This window comes from Triticum dicoccoides, chromosome 3B (assembly GCF_002162155.2).
Source record: "Triticum dicoccoides isolate Atlit2015 ecotype Zavitan chromosome 3B, WEW_v2.0, whole genome shotgun sequence".
Classification (NCBI taxonomy): Eukaryota; Viridiplantae; Streptophyta; class Magnoliopsida; order Poales; family Poaceae; genus Triticum; species Triticum dicoccoides.
This window is the reverse complement of record NC_041385.1, coordinates 644160612-644183028: the sequence shown is the minus strand read 5'-3', so window position 1 is coordinate 644183028 and position 22417 is coordinate 644160612. Positions and strand designations below refer to the sequence as shown.

Genomic DNA, 22417 nt, shown 5'->3' with positions numbered 1-22417 from the left:
ACGATTGCACAATAGGCCAATACGAAAACTTGTGCACAACCTACTAGGCAAAAATGCAACGACCTCTATCCCAAGTATGCTATATGTATGATGTTTCGGTGCAATGATCCAAGATGATCGGATATGACAATCTTAATGTATTATGATGCTATGGTTCTTGCTTATAAGCTTTTTGCTTATATCTCCTCTTTGCTTAAAAGCTTGGGTGGCTCTTTCACTTTTGAGCTCTTTTCTCATGCAAAACTTCACGAACCAAGATAGCAATTGTGTATGCTATGACAACTTTGTGACACACAAGTGGATCCCAAGATATGCACCACTATGGTATGGTATGTATGCTATGGTGTACGATCACTAATGTGCACAAGTCATGTTGCCGGCAATACTCAATGGCTAGTCTCGATGGGTAAGCTACGCAAAAATGGGGCAATGCGGATATCAATGCAATTGCAAGGTATGACAAAGATGTCGTCGATGTTACCGTCCTTGGCGATGATGAGACCCTTGCGAAGATGAGCCGTGTTGGTGATGAAGTCGAACCGTACCTAGATAGCCGAAACACAAAAGGATACGGGAGCCACAACTCAAAATATCAAGGACCAAAATGTGTCAAAATCGTCACAGGAGGTATCGGGGAAGATGGTGGTGTATGTGGGTTTGGAAGATGTGGTGGAATGTGGGGTTGTGGTGGTGGCCGAACTGTCAAACTTCAATTTCGTTAGGATTTCACGGACGTCCGTGTTTTGTGGTCGTTCGGTCGTCGTTGGACGTCTGGCTTTTCCGGTCGTCCGGTGCCTGGGCGAAAATCGGGCACGGGATGAACTGCGAGATTTCGGAGAAGAAGGAGATGGTGAGGTCGAAATCGAGTGATTTGGTGGATGGAAAAGGGTGGGGGGGGTGGGGAAAGCTAGATCCACACGCAGCAACACAAATCCATGGACCAAATCCAACAAAATCTCAACTCATGAACAAATCACAAAAAAAAATTGGGGCTATTTTTTGGTGGGGATTTTCGGATTTTAGGACGAAAACGACAAAATCAAGCTAGAAAACACGGGGTAGGGGCTCCAAAAACGTGATCAACCTGGCTCATGATACCAAGACGATGTAGGGCGAAACCCTATGTGGACGATCTTTCACGTTTGGAGTGGATCCTATGGGGAATCACGAAGAACACGCAGAAGAACTCGGGGGGAAAACACGGGGAGAATGAGAGAAATCATGAAACCGACATAGAATCAATCACACGAGTGCTAGATCACCGAACACAAAGAGATACACGAGGTCCAAAGTCAACAAAGGTAAGGATACAAAGGAACCGATCTTCTCCGTGAGGAGGTCTTGGGGGTCTTCCCTAGAAAGGGGTCTTGAATCCGCTTGGGGGATCTTCTCCGAAGAGGTCGTGAGCTCCGAGGAGAAGTAACCAAGTGGATGAGCAAGGCTCTCACACAAAAATGAGCTAAAACCAATGCTAAATCTAACTAGGAGGTGGGAGAGACCTATTTATAGTCGTAGTGCAAAAGGAGGTCAAAGTGAATGGGTACAAGGGCTCCAGCCCACGGGCGCGGTCACTCAGGGGCCGGACGTCCGGAAGGCGTCGGACGTCCGGAGGCTCGGGACGGTCCGGTCGTCCGGTCTGGCTCGGACGTCCGTAGATTCAGCTCTGTCGTGGGCGCGTTGGACGTCCGGGGAGGGTCGGTCGTCCGGAGCTTCGTGACGGTCCGTACGACCAGAGGTTGTCCGTCGTCCGTAGATACGGCTCGGTAGCTTGTCGTCCGGTCGTTCAGTCCGCCTCGGACGTCTGTAGATTCAGGTCGGGTGGCGAAGTACCGGACGTCCGGAAAGCTCGGTCGTCCGTGTCCTGGCACTCGTCGGACGTCCGGACCTGGTAAGTCGTCCGACGCCTATAGCTTCCACAGCAGCTCTTCTTCTTCTCCATCACGCTTGGGTTCCTCGCCGTCTTGGCTCTTGGAAGTGGTTGTTCCTTGACTCGTCTCCAAGTACCTGGTTACACATAGAGTTTCCGAATGAGGTAGTAGCCATGTCTCGTGATTAGGAGGAGGGAGTTCGGAGAGGAGCGAGTTCACCTTATCTTCAATAGCCTTAGCTTGAGCTCGTGTCATGGGTCCAAGTGGTGTTGAGGGAGATGTAGATGCGTCCATGGGGATGAGCGAGGGATGCTCCGCATCAACTCTACATTTTCATTTTGGTGATCCAAGATCACATTGAGTCCATAGGAAAGCCAATACTATTAAAAGGGGATGAGGTGTTGCTTAACGGCTTGCTTGCTCAAAGTGCTTGGTGATGTGCTCCAAAACCCTCAGCCACTTTATCACATCCACATATGTCCTAAACCTAAATGTCAAACTCGGCCCCACCTATTTTGTCCTGCCGGCGCCACCAAGTTTCATCTAATCCAGCCACTCCCATGATGGGCTTGCAAATTCTATATGATCTATTGTAACATTTTCGGTCTAACCGAGTTTGTTCAGACGGTCCCATCGAGATTGCTTGACCAATCCTCTGTTTTCTTATTACCAAAATCGGTCTCACCGAGTTTGAGTAATCGGTCAAACTGAGTTGAGGTTTTACCCTAACCCCTCCACATCGATCCCACCGAGTTGACCTTGTCGGTCCCATCGAAAACTCTAATTAGTCTGACTGAGTTTTATGATTCGGTCCCACCGAGTTTGGGAATCTGTGTGTAATGGCTAGATTTTGTGTGGAAGCTATATATACCCCTCCATCCATTCGTCATTCATGAGGAGGGCCATCAGAACGTGCCTACACTTCCAGCATTCATTTTCTGAGAGAGAACCACCTACTCATGTGTTGAGACCAAGATATTCCAATCCAACCACAAGAATCTTGATCTCTAGCCTTCCCCAAGTTGCTTTCCACTCAAATCATCTTTCCACCATAGCCAAATCTGTGAGAGAGAGTTGAGCGTTGGGGAGACTATCATTTGAAGCACAAGAGCAAGGAGTTCATCATGAACACACCATCTATTACCTTTTGGAGAGTGGTGTCTCCTAGATTGGTTAGGTGTCACTTGGGAGCCTCCGTCAAGATTGTGGAGTTGAACTAAGGAGTTTGTAAGGGCAAGGAGATCCCCTACTTCGTGAAGATCTACCCTAGTGAGGCAAGTCCTTTATGGGCGATGGCCATGGTGGGATAGACAAGGTTGCTTCTTCGTGGACCCTTCATGGGTGGAGCCCTCCATGGACTCACACAACCGTTACCCTTCGTGGGTTGAAGTATCCATCAATGTGGATGTACGATAGCACAATCTATCGAAACCACGCCAAAAATTTCCGTGTCTCCAATTGCGTTTGCAGACTCCAATCCCATCCCTTTACTTTCTTGCAAGTTGCATGCTTTACTTTCCGCTGCTCATATACTCTTTGCATGCTTGCTTGAATTGTATTGTGTATGCTTGAAGTTGTGTTAATCTACCAATGCCAACTTTGTTTGTTGAGGGTCTAATCACCCCCCTCTAGACACCTCTTCTTGATCCTTTCAATGTGTATCAGAGCATTGGTCTCCATTGCTTTGGTTTAATCACGATTAGAGGAACATGGATCAGTCTATGTTGGGGAGTCTTAGACGTAGAGTGCCTATACTTGATGAAGAGTTCTCTAGTGAGTGGAAAAATGAGATGCTTGGAATTTTTCATGAATATCACTCAAACAAGTACATTACTACTCCTTGTGAACCTCTTGTTGATCCCTTGCATCCTACCTATGAGGAGTCTCTTGACATGATTCGCAATCTTAGAACTATCAATCTTATCACTAGAGGCTTGCCTAGAAATTTGATTGGTCTCTTGCCAACTCTTGATTGTGCTTATACTATATGGTGATTCCTTGAGGAACGATTTCCAGACTATTCCTTGAAAAACTTAGATGAGATCCTTCATAAGTCTATTGCTTTGAATAAGATGAATCCCAATGTTCCTAAGTTTGGAGATTGTTTATTTGAGGTTACCAATCTTATGCATGCCAAAGGAGATGTTGGAATCATTAGCAATATTATTTCCGAAGCTATTAGAATTCATAAATATGAACATTTTCAAAATCATATATCTAACGAATCACTCTCTATAGGAAATGATCATTTGCAAGATGATGTTGAACATGGATACTATGATGAGGATGATGATAATGACCTTGATCTTGAAGAGTCTATAAGACACTTTGGTCTTAATGGCTAACCTTCACGGCTACATGGCTGGAGGAAAGGAATGGGTCCTTTATAGTGGATGTACCGATCACATGACTGGAGATAAAGATATGTTTCGTGAGCTTGCTAAAAACGACGGCCCTCGAAAGTATGTCACTTTCGGTGATAACTCAAAGGGTAAGGTGGTTGGCCTCGGTAAGGTGGCTATCTCACATGATAGCTCCATACAAAATGTTATGCTTGTTGAATCTCTTGGCTATAATCTACTTTCTGTATCTAGACTAGCTGACTTTGGATTCAATGTCCTATTTACTGAAATAGATTGCCAAGTGTTTCGAAGAGATAATCATAAAATGGTCTTTACCGACATACGTAGAGGTGATATATACATTGTTGATGTCACTAAAAAGGCTCAACCTAGAACTTGCTTAATTGCTAAATCTTCCAAAGGCTGGTTGTGGCATAGACGGTTAGGTCATGTGGGCATGCGAAACCTTGACAAGCTTATTAAAGGTGATCATATCCTTGGTAGATGTCATATTTGATAAGGATAGACTTTGCAGCGCTTGCCAAGCAAGAAAACTGGTTGGAGGAAGCCCCCCGTGAAGAACATCATGGCCACGAGAAGACCGCTCGAGCTACTTCACATGGATCTTTTCGGTCCCAACGCCTACAAGAGTGTCGGTGGTAACTCATTTGGAATAGTCATTGTAGATGATTTTTCAAGATTTACGTGGGTGTTCTTTCTTGATGATAAATCGCAGGTCCAAAAGATCTTCAGAAACTTCGCTAGGAAGGCCCAAAATCAATTTGAAGTGAAGATAAAGAAGGTTCACAGCGACAACAGAACGGAGTTCAAGAATGCCAATGTGGACACCTTTCTTGACAAAGAAGGGATCTCACATGAGTTCTCGGCTATGTAGACACCTCAACAAAATGGAGTTGTTGAGAGGAAGAATCGGACGCTCATCGAAATAGCGAGAATGATGCTTGATGAATACAAGACGCCAAAACACTTTTGGGCGGAAGCAGTTGAGACAGCTTGCCATGCAACGAATTATCTATATCTTCACAAGCTACTCAGCAAGAAAGCATATGAGCTTCTCACCGGTAACAAACCCCAAGTTGTATAATTTCGAGTATTCGGCTCAAAGTGTTACATTCTTGATAAGCATCGTCATTCAAAATTTGCTCCTAAGTCTCATGAAGGTTTCCTACTCGCTTATGGCTCAAACTCTCACACTTACCGTGTCTACAACAATTTCACCCGAAAGGTTGAAGAGACGGTAGATGTGAAGTTTGATGAATCTAACGGCTCGCAAGTAGAGCAATTGCCAATTGATGTAGATGACAAAGATCCTTTGGAAGCAATCCAAGGCTTGTCTATCAGAAAGATTCATCCAATGGAGGTGAAGGAGTGTACCTCGTCCGTCCAAGTGGAAGCCTTAACCTCACGCCAAGGTGAACCACGAGTTGACTTGGAGGCATCCACATGGTGGGACACATCAAGACGATGAGAGCAAGGATGTACAACAAGATGAACCTCGACGACCTCCTTCTCCACCTCCACGGGAGAACAACAACACCAACAACAATGTAGAAAGACAAGAGGAAGAACAAGAAAATTAAGAGGATGTTCCACCCCGGCCCAAACAAAAGCTATCACGAGTTTGAGCAAGAGTTTCAAGAGATCATCCCGTCGAACAAATCTTTGATGCCATTCAAACCGGGAGAATTACTCGCTCAAAATCTCATTTAGCTGACTTTTGTGAACATTAATCAATCATTTCTAGCATTGAACCTATGAAGGTTGAAGAAGCATTAGAAGATCCGGATTGGATAAATGCCATGCACGAAGAGCTACACAACTTTGAGAGGAACCAAGTGTGGACATTGGTTGAGAAGCCCGATGAGAAGCACAATGTCATTTGAACCAAATGGGTGTTTCGGAGCAAGCAAGATGAAGATGGAAAATTTGTACGCAACAAGGCTCGTCTCATTGCTCAAGGCTACACTCAAGTCGAAGGTATGGACTATGGTGAGACTTATGCCCCCGTTGCTAGACTTGAGTCCATTCGCATCTTACTTGCTTATGCCAGTCATCATGACATTACCTTATATGAAATGGACATCAAAAGTGCTTTTCTTAATGGTGAAGTTGAGGAAGTTTATGTTAAACAACCTCCCGGCTTTGTTAATCCTAAGAAACCCGACCATGTTTACAAATTTCACAAAGCTCTTTATGGTCTTAAGCAAGCTCCTAGAGCTTGGTATAAATGCTTGACTAAGTTTCTTCTTGATAAAGGGTTTGAAATTGGTAAAATTTATTCTACACTCTTTACTAAAAGGGTTAATGGAGAATTATTTGTGTGTCAAATTTATGTTGATGATATCATATTTGGACCAACTAACCCTCATTTTAGTGAGAAGTTTGGGAGGCTTATGTCGGAGAAGTTTGAGATGTCTATGATGAGTGAACTCAAGTTCTTTCTTAGTTTGCAAATCAAGCAAACTAAGAAGGGAACCTTTATCTCTCAAACGAAGTATACCAAGGACTTATTCAATAAGTTCAACATGCAAGAATGCAAAGGTATGAATACCCCCATGCCTACTAGTGGACATCTTGACTTGACAAAGGATGGCTAACTGGTTGACCAAAAGGTTTACCACTCTATGATTGGTTCATGGTTATACCTATGTGCCTCCTGTACCGATATCATGCTAAGTGTGTGCATGTGTGCACGATATCAAGCGGCCCCCAAAGAATGTCATCTTAAGGCTGTGAAAAGGATAGTGAGATACTTAATTCATACACAAAATTTTGGCATTTGGTATCCTAAGAGGTCTTATTTCAATCTTGTTGGCTACTCCGATTCAGACTATGCCAGTGACAAGCTTGATAGAAAGTCCACTTCAGGTACTTGTCAATTTCTTGGTAGATCTATTGTGTCTTGGTCCTCCAAGAAAAAAACTCGGTATCCTTATCCACCGCCGAAGCGGAATACATTGCCGTTGGTTCATGTTGTGCTCAATTACTTTGGATGACCCAAACCCTTAAAGATTATGGGATATATGTGAAACATGTTACATTGCTTTGCGATAATGAGAGTGCTATTAAGATTGCTGATAATCCCATGCAACATTCTCGAACTAAGCATATTGAAGTTCGTCATCATTTCATTCGAGATCATGTTGCTAAGGGAGATATCAAACTTAAGTATGTTCTTACCGATAAGCAATTGGCAGATATATTCACAAAACCACTTAATGAGAAAGAATTTTGCAGGTTGAGAGGTGAATTCAACATCATTGATGCTTCAAATTTGGAGTAGAAATTCCATGTGGATGCATGCAAGGCATGAGCCTTACTATAACTAATCCTTGACCATTCTCTTATGATGGTGATCATATGTCTTGGATATTCTTGTACTCTTGCATGCTATCTAACCCTTGTAGGTACTTGGATAAGCCCAACTCTATGAGATTGCAACTCAATCACATTCTACGCAATCTCCACATCTCCAAGTCTCTACAAAATGGTGGTTGAAAACAAGGAAGCACGAATCCATTCAATATATCCTTTGACAAATTCCTTATATCAACTTTCAATTGGTATTCAATTTAAATTAGTATCAAATTTCATGTTTGTCACTTTGGATACACAAGTGCTCTTCCTTGCAAGACTAACCCACGCAGTAAGATGAACTTCAACTACAAGTGGTGCTCCCATTTCTTGATGATCTACTTCAACTTGAGCACCCTACACAAGTTCAACTACATGACCAAGTTCAACACCACCACCCAAGGTATGTCATTCCATCTTAGAGAAGCTTTACCCCAAGACATGGGTCAGGGCAACTCAACAAGATGTGAATACATCAAGATACATAAACAAAAATTGGCAACCCCATTTTGAGCTTAAACGATGAGTATGACCTATGATCAAGTGTCCTCACTTGACTCCTAAGTCAATATACTCCAATATAGGTGACTTTGTTGCCAACCTTTTCTAGATGAAGTTCTCTGTTGTTTCTTTGTGCTCTAGCATTTGTCTCATGCATGCTAGTTCCCCTTTCAAAAAAACTTCATCTAGATTTGTTTTCTTTACTTTTCTCTGTTATTTTCTGCATTTCCCTGCATCCAATTCATTACAAATCCTTTAGTTAATTCCTTGCATATCCTTGTGAGATCTTATTTGTCCTAGTGAGCTGAGGTGACAAGTATTTACTCTCTGGATTGGACTCGGTCTCACCGGATTGCTCTTTTTCGGCCAAACCAAACCATCTCGGTGCCACCGATAATAACAACTTGGTGCTACCAATTTCAGTCCTGAGACAAAATCTGTGTCACTTGTATCCTGTGTATTTGTCCCAGCTCCACTCTTTGTAACTTTTCCTCTACCAGCATCCTATATTACATGTGGCTTTGTGTGACTCAAGGACCAAACCTACTTGACTCATGCTCCAGAAATCCCTTCTTGGAAATTGATGTCAAAGGGAGAGAGAGAGCACATCAAAGCCTATCACATAAGAGAGAATACACTCATAAAAGCTTCTCCTGATGCTCCTATCCTTAAGAGGAAAGTTGTCTCATGTCTTCAAGAGGGGAAAGACATGATAGTACATGTTATAACTCTATTTTTCTCTGATTTTCTTGTTTGCTCTGATTTTCTATTACCCTACCTGCTCCCATGTCAGATTCAGGGGGAGAAAGACACCTAAGGGAAGAAAATATTTGGAATTCATTGCATATCTTTAGTCTTGGGGACATGTGAATAACCAAATAGAGTACCTAGTACTCACACTCTACATGTCATCCCAGTCTTGGTATTCTTGTGTTCTTTAGTTCTTGCTCTGTCTAGTAGATGTTCTTGTGTTATCTAACCTTGTTTACCCAGGTACAACTTCTTCAAAACTAGCTCAACACCACAAGGTAAGTATATGCATCACACTCATGTGCATGAAGATCTCTTGTTGTGGTACATTTTTTTGCAAGAGAGATTCATAAACATGAAGGTATATTTCCAGTATCAATATCATTTGCTTTGATGCATATAGCCAAGACACATGTAACTCATTGCTTGCTATAACATGTTTATGCATTCTTATACTCTTATGATCTATCATCACATGATTACATACATGTAGGGGAGATAATGCATGTTGCATGTCTTTCCAAAGCTTTACTTGCTATTTCCTTATATCTCTATCTAAAGCTTTGATGTATGTTGTCATCAATTACCAAAAAGGGGGATATTGAAAGCACAAGTGCTCCCTAGGTGATTTTGGTAATTTATGTCAACATATCTCTTGTTGGACTAATATTTCTACCTAGTATATTTCAGATGAGTTCAACATTGGAGTGGCATGGACATGGATAAGAGGATGTGGAACCCCTTCAAGATGCTAAGGACAAATATTGGCAAAAGCTCAAGACTCTACATTTTCATTTTAGTGATCCAAGATCACATTGAGTCCATAGGAAAGCCAATACTATTAAAAGGGGATGAGGTGTTGCTTAATGGCTTGCTTGCTCAAAGTGCTTGGTGATATGCTCCAAAACCCTCAGCCACTTTCTCACATCCACATATGTCCTAACCCTAAATGTCAAACTCGGCCCCACCGATTTTGTTTATCCTGCGCCACCGAGTTTCATCTAATCCAGCCACTGCCAAACCCTAGTCACTTTGGTCTCACCGAGATGGGCTTGCAAATTCTTTGCGATCTATTGTAACATTTTCGGTCTAATCGAGTTTGTTCAGTCGGTCCCACCGAGTTTGCTTGACCAATCCTCTGTTTGCTTATTACCAAAATCGGTCTCACCGAGTTTGAGTAATCGGTCAAACCAAGTTGAGGTTTTACCCTAACCCCTGCACATCGGTCCCACCGAGTTGACCTTGTCGGTCCCACTAAAAACTCTAACGTTCACACTTTGACCTGAATCGGTCTGACCGAGTTTTATGATTCGGTCCCACCGAGTTTGGGAATCTGTGTGTAACGGCTAGATTTTCTGTGGAAGCTATATATACCCCTCCACCCATTCTTCATTCATGAGGAGAGCCATCATAACGTGCCTACACTTCCAGCATTCATTTTCTGAGAGAGAACCACCAACTCATGTGTTGAGACCAAGATATTCCAATCCAACCACAAGAATCTTGATCTCTAACCTTCCCCAAATTGCTTTCCACTCAAATCATCTTTCCACCATAGCCAAATATGTGACAGAGAGAGTTGAGTGTTGGGGAGACTATCATTTGAAGCACAAGAGCAAGGAGTTCATCATCAACACACCATCTATTACCTTTTGGAGAGTGGTGTCTCCTAGATTGGTTAGGTGTCACTTGGGAGCCTCCGTCAAGATTGTGGAGTTGAACCAAGGAGTTTGTAAGGGCAAGGAGATCGCCTACTTCGTGAAGATCTACCCTAGTGAGTCAAGTCCTTCGTGGGCGATGGCCATGGTGGGATAGACAAGGTTGCTTCTTCGTGGACCCTTCGTGGGTGGAGCCCTCCGTGGACTCGCGCAACCGTTACCCTTCGTGGGTTGAAGTCTCCATCAACATGGATGTACGATAGCACCACCTATCGGGACCACGCCAAAAATCTTTGTGTCTCCAATTGCATTTGCACACTCCAATCCCATCCCTTTACTTTCTTGCAAGTTGCATGCTTTACTTTATGCTGCTCATATACTCTTTGCATGCTTGCTTGAATTGTATTGAGTATGCTTGAAATTGTGTTAATCTACCACCTCAACTTGAAAAACTTAAAAACTGCCAACTTTATTTGTTGAGGGTCTAATCACCCCCCCTCTAGACACCTCTTCTCGATCCTTTCACTAGTATACATTTTTCTGTTCTACGTTACTATGCAATATTTTCTAGTAGATGTTTAATTGGTCGCGCGAACACTGGGGGCCTCAGTGATCCTGACCTCGGCATTTTGCGCCATGATTTACTTCGTGATAGAACTTTCAGTTTGGGTGCTATGGTTGCTGAACGGGTGAGTCTAAACCGTACAAAGGGCCCCATTTTTGGAGGTACCTTTGATTCACATTTTGCTAAATATTTTGAGATACCTATTAGACATTATGAGAAAGAAGAAAAGGTGTTGCCCATTATTTTCTTAGTCTATAAAAGTATGGTAGCACATGATTTTATTTGCGACGATAAGGAGAAGAGACTCATTATAACCTGGTATTTAGTGAAGATACTTCTCAGATTATTACCCTGCCTGCACCTTCTTTGTCTAACATTCATTCAGGCACATACATCATCCTGCCCGATGACATTTATGCATACTGGGAGCGAACACGATCCCCAGAGCCTGAGCCTGAGCCATCACCTGACCCGTATCAGGAGTCTATTTATCAGTGGGATTCGCAGGAGCTCGCTAACCAGTGGAACCCCGAGGACCCTCCTCAGTACACCGGAGAGGACCACTTTGATCCGTGGGCTTAGACCAACTTAGGCCAAAAGCCTAAGTTGGGGGAGTACGCATTTCTCACCGACATTACATTCATGTTCACACACTCATTCTAGTTGTCGGTGTTCATACTTTTTCATTGTACTATCCATGCTAGTTTATTTTCTTTTCTTGCTTTCTTCTTGTGTGTTTGAAAAACTTTGAGAAAAACCAAAAAAAGTAGTTATAGCTTTTAGCTAGTTTACTTTCCATGCGTGTAGTAGTAGTATTAAAGAAAACCCAAAAAATATTTCTCGTTCTTCTTTTGCTTGTTGGGAGCTTTCCCGTGTAAATAGTTTTTCCCTTTATTTGAAATTCTTTTCTTTTTCTTGGGGTCGAGAGGAAAAGACCACGATGGAAGTGATGGGTGGCTCTCATATGCATTATTGTTGATCTAACAAAGAGCCCATATTACCTTGTCTTCTCCTTTGAATTAAATGTTTGCAGATTCTGGCTTAGTCTAATGCACATGCACTATAATTATTATCGACACCGTTCGGTCGTGCAAGTGAAAGGCAATAATGACGATATATGATGAAATGATTGAGATGAGGAAAAGCTGGTATGAAGTCGACCTATCTTGTTTTTGTAAATATGATTAGTTCATCATTCCTAATTCAGCCTATTATGAATGAAACATGTTTGTAATGACAATTGGAGATTATAGTTACTCATGCCATGCTTAATTAGCTAGGAGTTTATAATGGTTTACCTTACGTGCCAACATGCTATTAAAATGGTTGTGATGTAGTATGATAGGATGGTATCCTCCTTTGAATGATTAGAGTGACTTGGCTTGGCACATGTCCGCGCATGTAGTTGGTGATTTATATCCTACTCATGCTTGCACACATTGCTTCCCAGTCTCTTTCTAGCCTTCACTTGTACTAAGCGGGAATACTTTTTGTGCATCCACTTCCATAAACCCCAAAGTTGTTCCATATGAGTCCACCATACCTACCTATATGCGGTATTTACCTGTTGTTCTAAGTAAACTTGCATGTGACAAACTCTAAACCTTCAAATGAAATTCTGTTTTGTATGCTCGAATAGCTCATGTATCAACTAGGGCTGTCTATATCCTCCATGCTAGGTGGCTATTCTCACGATGAGTGGACTCCGCTCATCATCCATGAGAAAATGGCCGGTAACCGGGATGCCCAGTCCCATGCTCAAACCAAATAAAAATAATTGCAAACAAAACTCCCCCAGGATTGTTGTAGGTTGGACTGTACCCGTTGTTTCAGACCAGCCGTGGAATGTGCTTGTTGGTGGTGGGGAGTATAAACTTTACCATTCTGTTTGGGAACCGCCTATAATGTATGTAGTATGGAAGATATCGAGATCTCTTGGTTGTTATGTTGACAATGAAATTATGCCGCTCAAAATATTATTTATCTCTATTTCAATACTCGAGCTCTGGCACCACTACAAATCCATGCTTCCCTCTGCGAAGGGCCTATCTATTTACTTTTATGCCGAGTCACCATCCTCCTCTTATAAAAAGCACCAGTTGGAGAGCACCACGTTCATTTGTATGCATTGTTATTAATTGGTACTGAGTATGACTGTGACTGGATCTCTTTTACCATGAATTACAATGTCTAGTCAGTCCTTGATCTTCAGGGGTGCTCTGCATTTATGTTTTGTGGTCTCAGAAAGGGCTAGCAAGATACCATCTTGTTATATCATATCATGATTGTTTTGAGGAAGTGTTGTCATCCGAGATTTATTATTATTACTCGCTAGTTGATTATGCCATTGATATGAGTAAATGTGAGACCTAAATGTTATTGTGAATATGGTTAGTTCATGATCTTTGCTGAAAACTTGAATGCTAGCTTTACATATTTGCAACAAGAATATCAAACAGAGTTTATCAAAGTTTTTCTTTATCACTTTCTGTTTGTCAATTGAATTGCTTGAGAACAAGCAAAGGTTTAAGCTTGGGGGAGTTGATACGTCTCCAACGTATCTACTTTTCCAAACTCTTTTGCCTTGTTTTGGACTCTAATTTACATGATTTGGATGGAACTAACCCGGACTGACGTTGTTTCCAGCAGAACTGCCATGGTGTTATTTTTTGCAGAAATATAAGTTCTCGGAATGACCTGAAACTTCACGAAGTCACTTTTTTGAATTAATAAAAAATACTGGAGAAAGAATCAACAGAAAGGGGCCCACACCCTGGCCACGAGGGTGGGGGCGCGTCCTACCCCCTTGGGTGCGTCCCCTGCCTCGTGGGCCCCCTAGAGCTCCACCGACCTCAACTCCAACTCCATATATTCACGTTTGGGGAGAAAAAATGGAAGAGAAGGATTCATCGCGTTTTATGATACGCAGCCGCCGCCAAGCCCTGTTCTTCCCCGGGATGGCTGATCTGTAGTCCGTTCGGGGCTCCAGAGAGGGGAATCCGTCGCCATCGTCATCATCAACCATCCTCCATGACCAATTTCATGATGCTCACCGCTGTGCGTGAGCAATCCCATCGTAGGCTTGCTGGACAGTGATGGGTTGGATGAGATTTACCATGTAATCGAGTTAGTTTTGTTAGGGTTTGATCCCTAGTATCCATTATGTTCTAAGATTGATGTTGCTATGACTTTGCCATGCTCAATGCTTGTCACTAGGGCCCGAGTGCCATGATTTCAGATCTGAACCTATTATGTTTTCATGAATATATGAGTGTTCTCGATCCTATCTTGCAAGTTATAGTCACATACTACGTGTTATGATCCGGCAACCCCGGAGTGACAATAGTCGGGACACTTCCCGGTGATGATCGTAGTTTGAGGAGTTCATGTATTCATGAAGTGTTAATGCTTTGGCCCGGTTCTCTATTAAAAGGAGGCCTTAATGTCCCTTAGTTTCCGTTAGGACCCCGCTGTCACCGGGGGGGGGGGGAGGACAAAAGATGTCATGCAAGTTCTTTTCCATAAGCAAGTATGACTATATTCGGAATACATGCCTACATTATATTGATGAACTGGAGCTAGTTCTGTGTCACCCTATGTTATAACTGTTGCATGATGAATGCCATCCGACATAATTATCCATCATTGATCCATTGCCTACGAGCTCGTTTCATATTGATCTTTGCTAAGTTACTTCTCTGTTGCCGCCGTTATGATTGCTACAAAATTGCTATTGTTACTTTTGTCACTGTCACTGTTACTTCCATACTTCTTTGGTACTAAACACTTTGCTGCAGATATTAAGTCTTTCAAGTGTGGTTGAATTGACAACTCAGCTTCTAATACTTGAGAATATTCTTTGGCTCCCCTTGTGTCGAATTAATAAATTTGGATTGAATACTCTACCCTCGAAAACTGTTGAGATCCCCTATACTTGTGGGTTATCACGCACTCGGCGTCATATGGTTCTTCCAAACGCTCTGTCAAGTGTCCAGTTCAGCATTGTGGGCCTATCGGGCCAGTTCCATGCAGGATGAGGTGGTGCTCGTCCCGCCTCGTCGCATAACGACACGAAGTGCAAAGGGCGATGGGCCCAAGACCCCGAAGTGCTTAGGATGTACACCGGTGGGGACCTCTCTGCGGAGCCTAGGTAGGACTACGACGTGTTGACCTTCCGAGGCCGGGCATATGACCCTGGAAAGTGTGTCCGACCAGAGTAATCAAGTGTGTTGGGTAATGTGGTGCATCCCTGCAGGGAAGTTATCTATTCAAATAGTCGTGTCCACGGTAACGGACGCTCGGAGTTGTATCCCGATCGATTACAACTAAAAATGGGTACTTGCGATATGTGAAGGTTATGATGGCTCCGAGATTGCTTTCTCGCGGGGAGTCGAGAAATGATCTCTGGGCGTTAATACTACAATATGCTTGTTAGTTATAGTATGCTATTTTGCACTCTTCTGAATGCTGCAAAATGCTTGAAGATTCTAGTCTTCGATAGGCTAGGTTTTCCCTTCTTTTCTAGCATTCTGCAGTTCAATCTACAGATACAACCCCATCCCTTTGATACTGATGCATACTTAGCATAGTTATGATGTAAGTCTTGCGAGTAATTTGGATAAGTACTCACAGTTGCTTTGCTACCTCTTTTCCCCCATACCCGGTTGCTGCGCTCAGATGGCGGATCCCAGGAGCCAGATGCCAGCACTGACGACTACTACTACCCCGAGGGTGCCTACTACTACGTGGAGACTGCCGATGACCAGGATTAGCTAGGAGGTCCCAAGGAGGAGGCCTTGCCGTTTCGATCGTTGTTGCTTTTGTGCTGGCTCTCTTAAGACATTCTTGTTTAACTTTATGTCGGTACTCAGATATTGTTGCTTCCGCTGACGCTGATGTCTCGAGCTTATGTATTCGAGCCCTCGAGGCCCCTGGCTTGTAATATAAAACTTGTATTATTTGAATTTATATATAGAGTTGTGTTGTGTTATCTTTCCGTGAGCCTCTGGTCTTGATTGTACACACTTACGTGTATGATTAGTATACAATTAAATCGGTGGCGTCACAATGCTCTTGACCGTGTGCTGGGCTGAAGAAATAAAATCTCTCAGTCAAAAGAAATAAAAAAGGTGTGGTAAAACCAGACTCGAATCTGGGGCACGGTGGTGTAAAATTCTGGCATGCAAATGCATAGTTACCATTACCTGGAGCAAATGCGTAATTAAGCCGCGGCAGGGGCAGGACGCATGCACGCACGCACGCACGGCCCGCGTCAGCTTGGACCACAGCAGCCAGCAGGCCTATTTCACTCGCGCGTCCTCCGCCCGTTGCTTTCTCGCTCACGGAAAAAAATTCTACGAGACCAGGTCTCACGGATTAGCAGGTGAGACCCATTCTGATGAATGACACGTGACATTCACAAATCACAAAGCATCCACCCCACCCTCCACCTGAAATCAGGGGGGAGAGATTAGATGCTTTGTGATTTGTGAATGCCATATGTCATTCATCAGGGCGGGTCTTACCTGATTTATATGAGACCTGGTCTCATATAATCTCGCTAGCTTTCGCTTTCTCGGCTTATTACGAGTCCCCCCTCCCCTCGCTCTCCCTTTCACCGCCTCGCTCTCCTCCCCTCGCCTTTGCAGAAAGAAAGGCGCCCCGGCCCGAGCCCAACCACACCAACACCAGCAGTCGAGCTGAGCTGAGCACCCGTCGAGGAATCGAGGACAAGAAAAGCGAGCGAGCGAGCGAGCGAGCGAGAGAGAGAGAGATAAAAGGCGCGAGGGAGGAAGGGAAGGCTACAGCAGCGGAGACAGAGGGAGATACCACCAGCACCAGGCCAGCCAGGCCCGGCGCTCGGAAAGTGCGGAGCCGTTTCCCCTCCACCTCCACTCTCTCCAGGGCCAGCAAGGCCACCCACCCAGCCCCAGCCCCAGCCCCAGCCCAGCCAGGTGCTCTTGCTCCTGCTCTACCTCGCCGCCCACCACCCACCGCCTACGTGCGTACGTGCGGGCGCTCGCCATGTCGTCTCCCGCCGGCGGGTACGGCGGCGCCGAGGCCCACCACCAGCAGCAGCACCACGGCCACATGCTGCTTCATAACCATGCACACCACATGGCCGCCGCGGCCGCGGCGGCCGCGGCGTCGGGCGGGCAACTGTACCACGTGCCGCAGCACAGCCGGCGCGAGAAGCTCCGCTTCCCGCCGGACGCCGCCGCCGAGGACTCGCCCCCGACCCCTCTAGCCCAGCACCACCACCACCAGCAGCAGCACCAGGCCGGGGCGTGGCCGCCCCCGGCCTTCTACTCCTACGCGTCCTCCTCCTCCTCCTACTCGCCGCACAGCCCGACGGTGCCGCAGGGCCAGCAGCTGGTGCTCAACGGGCTCACCGCCCAGCAGGTCACCGCGCAGCAGTTCCCGCAGATCCCTACGCAGAACTTCTCGCTCTCCCTCTCCTCCGCCTCGTCCAACCCCGCCACCACGCCCCCGGCGCCCAGGAAGCAGGAGCCAGGAGCCGCCGCGCCGGCCGCCGGGCCGTACGGGCCCTTCACCGGCTACGCCACGGTGCTCGGGCGATCCAGGTTCCTCGGCCCGGCGCAGAAGCTGCTGGAGGAGATCTGCGACGTGGGAGGCGCGGCCGCGCACGTCGACACCAGCGTCCCGGACGAGGGCCTGCTCGACGCGGACCCGATGGACGGCGCCGACGACGCGGCCGGCCACGAGCTGGACACCTCCGGCCCCATGTCCGGCGTGGAGCAGCAGTGGAAGAAGACGAGGCTCATCTCCATGATGGAAGAGGTGAGCTACGACGCCGCTTGCTCCAAATTTCCGACTTTTTCCGCCTCGTTCGTTTCGATGTCGCCACTGCAATTCTCCGGCTGGCTCCTCGGCCGGGAGCGCGAAGAATCTTGCACATAGCGGTCACATCACCAGCGACGCGGCCGTGGCTTTGCCTGCTTTTATTCACTGTGCTTCCGCGGTTGCATGTGCTTTTGATTTGATGATCATTTCCATTGCTGCTGTTGCATTTGCTCGGATTTTCCTTTTCTCCTCCACAGTGCCGCACTGTTGACGCCCAACAATTTGCTGCTCGCCTTTTTTCTCATCAAAGGATCAAAGATTGGATGTTGATTAGTTTCGCCGCACTAAGCACACCTTTTGCAAATATCATCTAATACATGGAACCACAACTGATTGGCAGTGTCCTCGAACGCTTTGGGACGGTAGGTGATGCTGGAAACTGGTAGCAAAACTTTGGCCTGTCATGTCAAGAAAATCGTGTTGTTTCATCTTTCACATGGTTAGGATAGGAGTACTTGACCCTCTCGCAGCGTCCTCTTCCAGCCTCTGGGGCAATACATAACATGGGAATCTACGTACGATGTAGAAAGCTTCCATTTATGGAGCTCTCAGTCTGAGTCTCAGCCTCAGTAGGCGAAACTTGCTTGTCTGACTTCTTTATTAATGGCGTCTTACTTCTATAGTTGGGAAGTAGGCTTTGCCTTGTTCATGTCACATCCACATGAAAACCAAAGCTCCCGGCAAACAGCAAAGAAAATCTTTCCCATCTTCTTAGACGTCATGAGTAGCAGCTGCTTATCTCTAATCAAGCGCCGTACTTACTAATCCAGCTACAATTAACCTCTCTTACCGTAGGTGTGCAAGAGGTACCGGCAATACTACCAGCAGGTCCAGGCCGTGATCGCCTCGTTCGAGAGCGTGGCCGGGTTCAGCAACGCCGCCCCGTTCACGGCGCTGGCGCTGAGGGTGATGGCCAGGCACTTCAGGTGCATCAAGGGCATGATACTGAGCCAGCTGCGCAACACGAGCAAGATGCCCGTCAAGGAAGGCATGAGCAAGGACATCACCATCTTCGGCCTCGGCGGCGGCGGCGCCCCCGTCGGCGGCTTCCAGAGGGGTGGCAGCGTGAACGGCTTCGGCCAGCCGCACAACATCTGGCGCCCCCAGAGGGGCCTCCCCGAGCGCTCCGTCACGGTCCTCCGGGCTTGGCTTTTCGAGCACTTCCTGCACCCGTAAGTTGTTTTACTACTATCTGCTTATGGTAATTAGCATTAGCACTAGACGACGTACGTACTCTGCGCCTTTCCAAGATAATAATGTTTCATTGCATGATGGTGCTACATCGACATGATTATGCTGGGCCTGGACCTCTGGTTGTTTTAGCTGATAGTAAGCAATCATCGGTGTCGAAATCATTAGGATGGCCAAGGCCAAGCATGAGTGATGGAGTGTCATGGCATGGCATGCCTTGGCTTGGCTTGGCTTCCAAATCATTCTATTGGATTGCAGCTAATGAGATTATCAGTCACAGCTTTTAGGACTTTGTATTTTTTGAGCTGTGCACATCATCAATTTGCTAACAGTCCGGGTCCTCCATTTTGCATCTTTCTTGCATGACTTTCTAACTATCATTAGGTGAGCGGCTTTAAGGATTTGGTTAGGGCGTCCAATTACTTGTATGTTGCTTGTTTTGTTACGCTGATTGCGAAACAACTTGTGAGTGAGATTACTTCTAATCCAGTTTTAGGGGGCACCTACCTATAGGAAGATGAAACATCATAATTATATTGGTTGTTTTGCCTATTACATCCATCTTCTGTACTACAATCTGGTTTTTCCATGATGTATGACCTGGTGGTTACATCAGGTTGATTGGTGCAATGTTAGCATATTCAGTTGTTGTTCATTATAACTTTATAATGCCAGATCTTTCCGTTTCCAAACTGGATTTGGTATTATATATTGAGTAGTACCCTTTCTTCATTATTGCCGTCAATATTTCTAACCTCTAGAAAGAAAAGGTTGATAATTGTCAATTCATGTCCTTTTGTGTGATCCCACACCAATCAGTGCTTAGATTTAACTTGCTCTTCTTTGCAAAAAGGCCTACTTGGATGGTGCTAGACTGATAAGAAAAATTCTTTAACATCAAACCTTTATTTTTGGAACGCCGCTTTGAGTTATATATGTATGTTTATGCTAAAAAAAAACCATGACAGGCATCCTAGCACAATAAGTTTCTTTGATCCCTGATCTATCACTACCTGGCTTGTTTTCTAGTACTACTCCTTTTCTATTCACACAGGGCAATCAAATATAATTGTTAGATCCCACATCATTCAGTGCTTAGATTTAACCTACTCTTAAAGGTGTGCATGGATGGTGCTAGACTGATAAGAGAAATTCTCTAAGACCAAAACCTTTATTTTGGGGATGCTGCTCGGACTTATGGATGTTAAGCCTGAATAATGAAAGCCATGACAGGCACCGCCATCCTAATCTGGCTTGTTTTGCACTCATTTTCTATTCACACTGGGCAATCTCATACAATAGTTACGTGCTGAACGTCTTTATGATCTTTAAATCTTTATACGCATCTCCCTTTTGAACGTGTTACAATCAAGAGTACTTCATGCTGCATTCGTCTGATATTCAGGATGAAACCTTGCAGGTATCCTACCGATGGCGACAAGCAAATGCTGGCCAAGCAGACCGGCCTAACAAGGAATCAGGTGAACAGCAAAGCTGGTCATTGTTACCACTAGCATGTCATTTTGTTTCTGGAGCTTGGTTGACATGTTGGGTTAATAATGGCGGTGCAGGTGTCGAACTGGTTCATCAACGCGAGGGTGAGGCTCTGGAAGCCAATGGTTGAGGAGATCCACAACCTGGAGATGAGGCAGGTCCACAAGCACTCGCCGCACGACAAGGGCCAGCTCGGCGTCCACGGCCAGACTCACCAGCATTCGTCGCAGCAGCAGCAGCAGCGCAGCGGCAAGCGCTCCGAGCCCTGCGACTCGCACCCCGGCCAGAGCAGCGGCGTCACCAGGAACCACCACCACCACCACAACGCCGCTGCCGCCGCCTCCTCCCACGGTGGTGGCTTCCCGGACGACCTCTCCCAGATGTCCCACTCCATGCAGCAGGGCCAGGTGACCTTCGCCGGGTATGGCGCGCTGCCCTCCCCGCAGCAGCACGGCAGCATGTCGTCGCCGCAGCACCACCACCAACATCACGTCGTCGGCGGCGGGGCGGGGCACGCTGGCGGCGGCGGCGGCGTGTCGCTCACCCTCGGCCTCCACCAGAACAACAGGGTCTGCTTCGGGGAGCCGCTGCCGGCCAACCTCGCCCACAGGTTCGGGCTGGAGGACGTCGTGAACGACCCGTACGTGATGGGCTCATTCGGCGGCCAGGACCGGCACTTCGCCAAGGAGATCGGCGGCCACCTGCTCCATGATTTCGTCGGGTAATCGGCGCTGCCGGTGCTCAGCTCGCCCCCTGCTGATGCACATTGTTGTAATGTACGCACGCACGCACTACTAGTATGCTAGGATGGTATATAGTAAGTCAATCATCACAATCATTTGGCGGCTTGGCTCGATGATCGGTCGACATGAACACGGTCGATTCCTTTGGAGGGCGGATGAAACATTGACATGCCCTCTCCCATGTACTAGATCCAAATTCAAACAGCTGTCCAACATTCAAACACCCTGTGGGCTACACAGAGCTTGAAAATACCTTGTTCCAAAAGGCTTTATGGTCTCCTGCCATTTGTTCTAGAGCTTTTGGATTAACCCGTGGTAACTAATGAAATGCATGCTTGTGTTCCCACATGGCCAAGGAAAAGTTACCTCTTGTTTATGCCCAAAAGTGTTAAGACATCGCAAAGAGTTACCACTAGTATTACTGTACTGCAGCTCCTTGTTTATGTCCAAAAGTTTTACCATCACTGTGCTGCAGCTCCTTGTTTATGCCGAAAAGTTCAAGTTTTACTATTACTGTACCGCAGCTGAAGCTTTCAACCGGTCTCTGTAGAATATGATCATCTTCCGGCCTGGTATGTTAGCCTTTCGATGATATGATATGAAACCCGCTGCGTTAGTTTAGTCTTTTGATGTGCGGTTATATTAATACTAATCACGCCGTCGTTTCCGTTATCCGCTGTATCCATCGATGGGGTAGCCTCCTAAAGTCTGGACAGGCCATGATTTGGACGCCTGTTGACCTCTAATTGGCCCCGTCACGCTAACAAATTGTCATTGGGGCTAGCAGCGGTAGATTCGGCCTACCCTTTCGATCACGGATGGACGCACTAAACAAATGCCACAGTGCCCCAAATGGCATGGCCATGATGATGGATCCTGGCTGCGCTGTCAGTGTCGTGGTGTGTATTATATTATCGCTAGTAGTATTATATTAAGCCCATGCATGGTAGAGTATGGTAATAGTACCTGCCGCTGCATAGTTAACCGTGCTGTTTCTGTCCGGTTTCGCAGCGGTAGTATCGGATCTGTATATATATGTCTGGCGCGAGCGCGATGATTCTATAGG

At 45.8% G+C, this 22417-nt stretch overlaps 1 protein-coding gene across 1 annotated transcript; it reads left to right on the top strand.

Annotated features, from left to right (window-relative positions):
- Nucleotides 1-16670: 16670 nt before the first annotated feature.
- LOC119277595 (BEL1-like homeodomain protein 9) lies at nt 16671-21706 on the top strand. The gene is made up of 4 exons (XM_037558882.1): nt 16671-17860; nt 18719-19095; nt 20535-20595; nt 20686-21706. Exons 1-4 carry the CDS (start codon nt 17084-17086, stop codon nt 21331-21333), a joined length of 1863 nt encoding a protein of 620 aa, XP_037414779.1. The 5' UTR covers nt 16671-17083; the 3' UTR covers nt 21334-21706.
- The last annotated feature ends 711 nt before the right edge of the window (nt 21707-22417 follow it).

Excerpts from the sequence above, each read along its gene's own strand:
- LOC119277595 (XM_037558882.1), top strand. The coding sequence starts at position 17,084 with ATGTCGTCTCCCGCCGGCGGGTACGGCGGCGCCGAGGCCCACCACCAG. Across the intron at positions 17,861-18,718 it reads TCATCTCCATGATGGAAGAG|GTGTGCAAGAGGTACCGGCA; the intron begins GTGAGCTACGAC and ends CTCTTACCGTAG. Across the intron at positions 19,096-20,534 it reads TTCGAGCACTTCCTGCACCC|GTATCCTACCGATGGCGACA; the intron begins GTAAGTTGTTTT and ends GAAACCTTGCAG.